The sequence below is a fragment of the Lissotriton helveticus genome, chromosome 2_1, assembly GCF_964261635.1.
Source record: "Lissotriton helveticus chromosome 2_1, aLisHel1.1, whole genome shotgun sequence".
In the NCBI taxonomy this organism is placed as follows: Eukaryota; Metazoa; Chordata; class Amphibia; order Caudata; family Salamandridae; genus Lissotriton; species Lissotriton helveticus.
Window position 1 is genome coordinate 1,507,544,623 of NC_136059.1, and position 9,100 is coordinate 1,507,553,722.

At 53.8% G+C, this 9,100-nt stretch overlaps 1 protein-coding gene across 1 annotated transcript in view; it reads right to left on the reverse strand.

Annotated features, from left to right (window-relative positions):
* The window catches only part of GRSF1 (G-rich RNA sequence binding factor 1), a 324,061-nt gene extending 315,499 nt beyond the window's left edge, over positions 1-8,562 (reverse strand). Inside the window, exon 1 of the mRNA XM_078676404.1 lies at positions 8,170-8,562. Coding sequence (XP_078532530.1) covers positions 8,170-8,547 — 378 coding nt within the window. The 5' untranslated portion in view covers positions 8,548-8,562. The remainder of the gene's footprint in view (positions 1-8,169) is intronic.
* Between the last annotated feature and the right edge of the window lie 538 nt (positions 8,563-9,100).

Sequence of the window (9,100 nt, forward strand, 5' to 3'; positions counted from 1 at the left end):
GAGCCGACCGAGATGGCGGCGTAGCGCGAGTGCTCTGACACCGAGGCGGCTCCTTTGTCAATAATCCGACTGTTCATCCGGCACTAGTGTACCTTCAGACGCGGAACCGGAGTGCGGGAGATGAGCGGCGCCTGCTGACGCTACCCCGGTCAAAATCGGGCGAGGACAGCCGGTGGAGATCCGACGGACCAGGAGGGGCCCTGCCGCGTGTGCAAGCACCGGCCTGCCGCTACGCGGCAGCCCGACCGGAAGTGACAGGGGGACGGAGGACCTGGCCGGAAGGGGCCGCTGACGGCGGTGAAACGCACCGGAGATTGTTTTGCCCTCGAGCGGAGACGCGCCATACCGGCCGCGGCTTTACCGCTGTGTAACCTCGCTGCACACTCACACTGATCTGAGGTCGAGATACCTCACGGATGGCCTGTAATTGCTTTACAGACAACACCTTGAGGAAGACAGTGTGACACGGACATTCGCTTCGCCTGGCTGCATTGCTCAAGTAAATACACTGATTGCTGAACTGGTTAAGGAACACAAGTAACGCTTTCAAGTGCCCACGAGTTACAGACTGTTTGGTCCCTGGTGGCGCGCCCCGAGGCGAAGAACCCATCTGACCGGCTGAGCGGGCAGAACTCAGAGGCGCCGCCGGCCCCCACATCGGGCGACGGCTGCATTGCCAAATATTGTACCAGCAGACCCTGGGAGCGGTGCGCGGAGGCGGCCGCACTTGATCCTGTGCCACAGGAGCCGGCGATAATCTGCATTCAGGGGCACGTCCTCCACCTCCATGGTCGCTGGCTTTCCGGTCTGCGCCCTGCGGTGCGCTGCGTGAGTCAGTGGTGATACTATCGGGCAGGAGGTCGGCGAGTACTGCCCAGGAGCGAAAGGTAGGGGGTCCTGCAGATTTCCCTGTGAGGAGGTGGAGGTCTAACTGCACGCTGCTTCCTGTCCACTAACGCTGTTGGTCTGCACGCCTTGTGAGGTGGAGGAACTTTGGCGGGAGGCGCCATCTTGATACCGAGGCGGAACGACCGTGCCTTGGAGCTGCCCCCAACGTGCTATCTACCGGGCGCAATGGCAGGCAGAGGTCCCAGGAATGCTGCGGCGCAGGCGAAGCTGGAGAAGTACGCCTTCGACAAAACTGCCACACATCATTCAGAGGGTCGCCCTTCCGCGGGCAAGAGTCCAGAAGGTGATGGCACCAAGCGAGTGACATTAGAGGATCTAATGAAAATGCTTACGAGTGTGCAGGCGACAGTGGGATCAATCTCTACGGATGTTGGCCTACTGAGGGCGGATTTCCACAAAATGACGGAGCGTGTGGCCCAGGTGGAAGTGGTCACTAAATCGTTAGTGGAGGACACTTCTGAACTGCAGTTGGCCACTGAACGCCTGGAAGCGGTCACCAAGAAGCTGCAAGAACGACTGGACGATCAAGAAGGGAGGTCGCGGAGGAACAACGTCCGCATCTTAGGTATTCCAGAGTCGGAGGGCAAACGCACAATGGATTTGTATGTGGAAGACTTAATCACGACGAAATTGCAGCCGAAGGGTCTCTCCCGTTTCTTTTCAGTCGAAAGGGCGCATAGGGTCCCCGGGGGGACGCGAAACCAGGGGCGGCGCCGCGGCCGGTGTTAGCTAAACTCTTTAATTTCAGGGCTAGAGATGCCATACTTCAAACTGCCAGAAATTCCGCCCCTATCAAGGTACTGAACTCCACTATAGCTTTCTTCCCTGATTATACAGCTGAGGTGGCCCGATGACGAAAGACTTATCGACATCAAAAAAAGCTTGCGGGCCAAGAACATACCATACTCCATGTTATTCCCGGCGAGACTGAGAGTCGTGGACAATCACAAAGCGTGGTTCTTCGACACACCGGAGGCGGCGAGGGACTGGCTGGACGGGTGGAGGCGTGTGGAGGCGCCTAGGCGGGACGGTAGAAGTCAACGCGAACGAGGAACCGTGAATCAGTCGGATCAAGTGGCGTCACAAGGCCATAGCCAGGACCTGTTTGCGGAAACGGGTCTGGAGGAGGGAGAGCATCCGGAGGAGTGAGTGCCGGCGGACATGTGCAGCACACTGACTGAGAACTCTTGGTCCCCGCTCTGTGTTGGGCGGATGAGGTCACATGGAGCTGCCTTCGGATCGCAGAGCTTCATATCCCCGACAAGCAAGTACAATGGGTTGGGTTGGGACAACGCGCTCTGCTAAGTTGGGGGAGGCGGGCGGTTTTCGATCCGTGCAGCAGGGAGGCAGGGAGGGGGGTGGGGAGGGTTTGTTGGTTGTTTTGGTTTCTGTATTTTATTGTAGTATTTCACGGCACAACACGAGATACACTGCACTACGTGAAGGTAACACTTTAATTGGCGACAGTGCTCTGCTGGGATCGTTCCTTCCTGACTTGTGGGGAGTTACACACCCTGCTCAATGGCGACACACGCGATAGCTACACCTGAGCTCCACATGTCACGTCCCTCCCACTCTCCGACACTGACGGCCCTCACATGGAATGTTAGGGGGTTGGGCGAGAAGGTGAAGCGAGGCCTAGTGTTACAATATTTGAAACACTATAAACCGGCGATAGTCATGCTGCAGGAGACCCATCTTGTGGGCACAGCCTCTAGAGCGATGGATAGATGGGGGTATAAATTCATTACTCATGCGGACTTCTCCTCCGGCTCTAGGGGGACTGGGATCCTTATACGGAAAAACTTCCCGATGGTGTGTCAACAGACTAAGATAGATACTCAGGGCCGCTTCGCAGCAGTGATGGTACAGTGGGAGGGCCAACTCTTTAACTTTGTGTCCGTCTACATTCCGCCTGGCCTACAGGCCGCGGCTCACACTGCCCTTGCTTCCTTTCTACTGGCCCTACCGACGGCGACACTGGTTCTAGGGGGCGATTTTAATGACGTTGTGGATCATGAGCTTGATAGGCACCCACATGCTGCGACGATGCGGGGAGGCGGGCGACTCGCCGGTCTGTTGGACGCCCTGGGATTGACGGACTGCTGGCGATACAAGCACCCTTATGACAAACACTATACCTATTACTCAGCGACACATAATTGTCTCTCACGGATTGATTACATTTTAATGTCAGGGGAGGGACTATGCGGAGTGGAGGAGGTGGACATCTGTCCCAGGGGAATCTCCGACCACTCCCCGCTAAGACTCACATACACGAACCACCGCTCCCATAGGTACCGTGTGTTTCCGGTTCATGCGAGCTATCTGCAGAACGCCCCATTGAAAAAATCCCTCTCTGCTACTGCGGAGCACTACTTCCAGGAGAACGCGGGCTCCGTTGACTCTCGGAGTACCCTGTGGGAAGCGTTTAAAACGGTGCTGCGGGGGCAAGCGATTGCATCCGTAACGGCCCATAGGAGAACGCAGCAGCAAGAACTTAGCACCCTTGAGGAGGCCCTTGCAATTGCAATCGCTGAACAGGAATCCCATCCATCTCGGGGAGCTGCCCAGGCGGTCCGGCTGTGTCGAATAGAATGGATGGCATATCAGAAGGAGTTGGTTAGGTCCTCGATTCAGGCCACCCGACACAGGGTTTACGAGCTGGGCGACAAGGCAGGAAAGATGCTGGCTTGGCTCGATAAAAAAGAAAAGGCGGGCAGGGTCATTGCACAATTAGCGCTGCCTGACGGAAATGCGACCTCTGACCCCGGTGTCATAGTTGACCTGCTGGCTGATCACTTCGAGGAGATATACGCTCCCCAGGCGAGGTACTCGGCGGAGGAGGCTTACGATTACATTAAAGATCTGGCGATCCCCTGTCTCTCACCCGAGGCAGCGCTTTTGCTGGAGGCCGATATTACCGTGGAGAAGGTGCGGGAAGCGACCGACGCATTGACGTCTGGAAGAGCACTGGGACCCAACGGTCTCCCGGTGGAACTGTACAAGCAAACAGCCCAGACGACAGCCCCCCACCTCCTTAACATGTTCAAGGACAGCCTGGAGGTGGGAATGCTGCCGAGAGATCAACGTCTGGCCACAATCATCCCGATCCACAAACCTGGTAAGGCATCGGAGGAGTGTACTTCTTACCGCCCCATCTCCTTGCTAAATGCGGAACCAAAGATCCTAGCCAAATTATTGGCGCAGCGGTTGGCCCCCCACCTTGCCACTCTGGTGCACCCAGATCAGTCCGGCTTTATGCAAAATCGTAATACCTCACATAATTTGCGACGTTTACAAGCGGTATTGGCTCGCCGAGACTATATGCAGGAGCCGGCGGTACTGCTTTCCCTTGACGCCACTATGGCGTTTGACACCGTGGAGTGGCCTTATCTGTTCGCTGTGCTTCGTCACATGGGCTTTGGGCCCCAGTTCTGCGCATGGGTCCGACTGCTCTACACCAGCCCCCTGGCTCAGGTGGCGGCTAATGGCCACATCTCCAGGGACTTCCCGCTCGGGCGTGGGACGAGGCAGGGTTGCCCGTTGTCCCCTCTGCTATTTACACTAGTCCTGGAGCCACTGGCGATTTGGGTCAGATGGGAACCATCCATTAAGGGTATCCGGTGGTCACCGACGTGGGAGGATCGGATATCGCTCTACGCGGATGATGTCCTGCTCTATCTCACCTCCCCGAAGAAATCGATCCCGGAACTGCTCAATGTTTGCGAGAAGTTTGGGAGAGTATCGGGCTATAGAATTAACTGGTCGAAATCAGTCCTATTCATTCTTACTGGCTGCCCCCTCCCCCCTACCGAGGGACTGTCCGTTGAGTTACACTACCACCCCTTTTAAATATCTTGGAGTTTACGTCACTCCTAACTCGGACGAATTCCACGCCTTAAACTTGAAACCCCCCCTGGAACGGTTTACTAGAGATGTCAAGGTGTGGCGCTCCCTTCCTCTCACTCTATTGGGCAAAGCTGCCTTGTTTAAGATGATGGCACTGCCCCGTTTTCTGTACCTCCTTGAAAACACGCAGTTTCCAGTACCCCCCTCCTATTTTAAAGCCATCGCAGCGACAGTTTCTACTCTGCTTTGGGATGGGAAACCGGCTCGTATTGCACAAAACAAGCTGGTGAAAGACTGGTACGATGGGGGTATAGCGCTCCCTAATATTGAACTGTATTACTGGGCCGCCCACCTTAAACAGATCAACTACTGGTTGCACGCCTCACAAACGGAACCCGCCTACTTGGCGGACCGGCAGAATATTGAATCCAGGGGCCTGTTAAGAAACCTTTATAGCCGAGCCATCCCGACTGAACTAAGAGGCCCGACTCGTCACACGATTCAAATTTGGTATAAGGCACATAGACATCTTCAGTGTGCGAACACTATCACACAGATGACACCCCTGTGGGACTCGTACAGGTTGGGTTACATGGGCAATACCAAGGGGTTCAAGGCGTGGGACGCCATAGGCATTTCCCTTGTGGGGGACCTCTGGAAAAACCACACAGTCGTAGATTTTGATTTTCTACAGACCAAAAACGGTATGACTAGGTCCGAACATTACAGGTACATGCAGATACGGCATGCGCTGAGGGCAGCCATTCCGGAAGGGACGAATTTGCAGGAATCTACCCCTCTAGAAGACAGACTGCTAACTGAACATATGTCCCAAAAAGCCACCTCCTACACATACCGGAAATTAGTTAACAATCTCCCTGACATGCTGTCCAAACTGCGTTCCAGCTGGGTGGCAGATATTGGTGACCTTGACGACTCGGAGTGGCAGGAGGCTCTCTCGTCTCCACGCGAGTTTGCGATTCCTTCCAGGCTTAAGCTGGTACAGCTGAAAATACTGCACCGCACATATTATACCAGGACGGTCCTGCACAAGATAGGGAAGACTGAACACGATTACTGTCTCCGTGGATGCGGAGAAAAAGGGACGTTCTATCACACAATTTGGGATTGTGGGCGATTGGCCAGGTACTGGACAGCAGTGATGCGAACTATCTCCCAGACTATGGCTACCTCCCTGCTGCCCGACCTGCGCTGCTGTTTACTGAACATATGGGAGGCAGTGGACTTAACCCATAGACAGCAGGACTGGGTCATGTTGGGCCTGATGGTCGCGAAGCGCAATGTGGCTAAACTGTGGGGCTCGCCTGTGATGCCCACACTGAGAGAATGGTGCAGCGACATGGATGAAGCAATGGTGGCTGAGAAGGCGGTGTTTGTCCAGAGGGGTTACCCCAAGAAATGGGGTCTGATCTGGGGGGCATGGAACAGGGGAAACATTTGTGAGCCACCGCGGGAGGACTCGGATGAGTGTCTGTCGGATTGAGGATTGAAGTTATACCATGGCTGTAAATGGTGACAGGCCCGGCGGCTTTGGAGACCGCCCGGCCATTACAGGAGGTGGAGGTGCTAGGGGCGGTTCTGGAATGCATCTCTAATGTTAACGACAATATAACTGTGAATGTATGCCTAATTACCTTCAGGGATCGCTTTGTGTCCTTTATGTTTGTGCCTTTGCTTTAATGGACAGTTTGGTTCTACAGTTAAAAAGCAGACCTACGTAGTTTCAGATAATGATAACAGCTGTATTAAGCACAATATGTTTCATTTGCCGCCGGGCCCCAGGGGTAACGGCTAAACGGCTGTGTAACTCTTTACATTGTAGATTCGATCCTGGAGTAATCGCGGCCGGCCCCAGAGGTAGTAGGGCCTAAGCTGTGTTCTGTTGATAATGTGCAATAAAGGTCTTTTAAAAAAAAAAAGAAGAAGAATCCCGAAGACACCAGACTCTGCTTCCAGTAAGGAATGAAGAATGTGGCATCCTGGATGAAAGACAGCTGCTTGAAGCTCAACTCCGAGAATACCAAGGTCCTCATCCTAGGACCTTGCACCACCACCTGGGACAACACCTGGTGGTCGTCCACCCTCGGGACCCCACCCACCCCTACAGAACACGCCCGGAACCTCTGCATCATCCTCGACTCCTCCTTCTCTATGAACCGCCAGATCAATGCTTCAATTGCCTCCGTAAGACCTTAAAATGGATCCCCTCCGACTGCAGAAGGACCGTCACCCACGCACTCATAACCAGCAGACTTGGCAACGCCCTCGTCGCCGGAATCAACAGAACTCTTCTACAAAGACTCCAAACCAGCCAGAACGCCACAACCAGACTCTTCTTTGGGACTCCGCGGCACGAGCACATGACCTAACACCTACGAAACCTCCACTGGCTCCCCTCGAGAAGAGGGTCACCTTCAAACTCCTCAGCCATGCCTACAAAGCTCTCAACATCAGACCCAAATAACTCAACGAGAAAGTATCCTTCCACATACCCAAGAAGAACCCCTGCTCCGCCAACATCGCCCCAGCAGAGGTCCCCCGCATGCGCAGAAACAAAGCCAGAGGAAGAGCCTTCTCCTACATTGCAGCCAAGACCGGGAACGAGCTCCCTGTTAACATCAGACGCTCCCCAACCCCGCACACATTCAGGAAGGACATCAAGACCTGGCTTTTCGACTGATCCAGAGCCTCTCCACCCCGCAGCGCATGGAGACCCTCACGGGTGAGCAGCGCGCTATATAAACCCCTGATTGATATAGCTTTAGGATTCCTTTTCTATCAAACTGTGAAATATCTCATTGCTAGATAATGCCGTACTATACCAAATAATCGAAAAAGTTGGGTTATTACTGGCCTTGTCTTTCCCAATAATCAGGTCCTGAACTGCCACATAATATGTACTTTCAGAAGTAAAAAGAGGATGAGCTCTTACAAATACGGTGCCAGGCCACTGTCACGCCGAAGCTGTTAGTCCAACAATTTACAATGAATCGGTCCAGTGGCTGGCCCCGAACAGGATTCCATTTAATCACCGTTACCGATCAGCAGTCTCCAAAATAAGAAGTAATAAGAATGATACAAATATGTGAAGAAATCATCAACCTTCGGTCTATAAAGGTAAATTGCTTCTGTGCTGGTTGTATGTTCATGGAAACAGACCCCCACGTGCAGGGGCCGAAACTTTACTTTTCACTGTAACATGAGTATGCAGCAATAACCAATGCAGCGAACACAAACTACATCTGCGGCAGATACGGCCCTCTGCGCAGCCATTAAAAGTTTGCTCCATATCACCACTTGCTCCCCACAACTCTCCAGAAACTATCGCATCGGAGGCAGGCCCACAGATGACAGTGACAGGGTCCCGGGATTCACAACAATCGGTACCTGGCAGTTTCCCCGCCAAGCGCTTGCCGCGCCCCGGCCCCGGAGCAGCTGCAGCAGGAGGCGGGTGCTGAGGATCCTGCAGCTGCCGGACATGCCCAGGAGCAGGGGACTACCGAGGAGCCTACTCCTCTGCGTCGGCAGGAAGTGGAGGGAAGGGAGCTCAGGCGGGTCCGCCTCCTCTCGCCGCCCACTGTAGGCAGAGAGACTCGCACAGCAGAACCCGCCGGGGTCAGGACCAGGCTTGTTTCTCTCGAGGTTGCTGGCTGCGCCTGCCTTCCCAACACGAAGGGCAGCGGAGGAGAGGCGGTGCCAGGCTCCGAGGTCGTCCGAGGGGGAGGTGGCTGAGGGCCGGGTCACGGCCTCTCCCAGCGTCGCCATCTTGGGCTGGGACGCGCAGTCGTTTCTCCGAGTGTACCTGTCAGTCGACGGAGAATGTTTCCAAACGAGAGTAGTCTTCGACAAGTTTCTTGCCTAGCGCTTCATCATGTGAGCAAAGGAGCTCTGGCTGTTTGTTTATCCTTTACAAATAAGTTGGGTCAGTGGTAATTTTTAATGATGGAAAATAGAAACAAATATAACGGTTTAAATAAAAATACAGTCACACAATTAGCGAGACGCATGTAAATGATCATTTTCAAATTACTGCGGTGCATAGCGAGGATGTATGTTCTATGAGATTGCAGAGATCTATTGATAGCAATTAACTGTCCTTCTTATGTACACCTTGGAGATAGGGGCGTGGGAAGGAGATAAGGGCTGGCCCAACAAGCCCCTAGAATGTGTCAGATAAATGGGTAAGTCCTAGTTTATTTATGCGATTTTATATAGCGCGGACTTTACCCGAAGGTGTCAGAGCGCTTCACAATAGGAACAGTAATGATACATGAGGAGAAGATTACTAGTGAACAAAGTACAACAGCAAACATTAAGT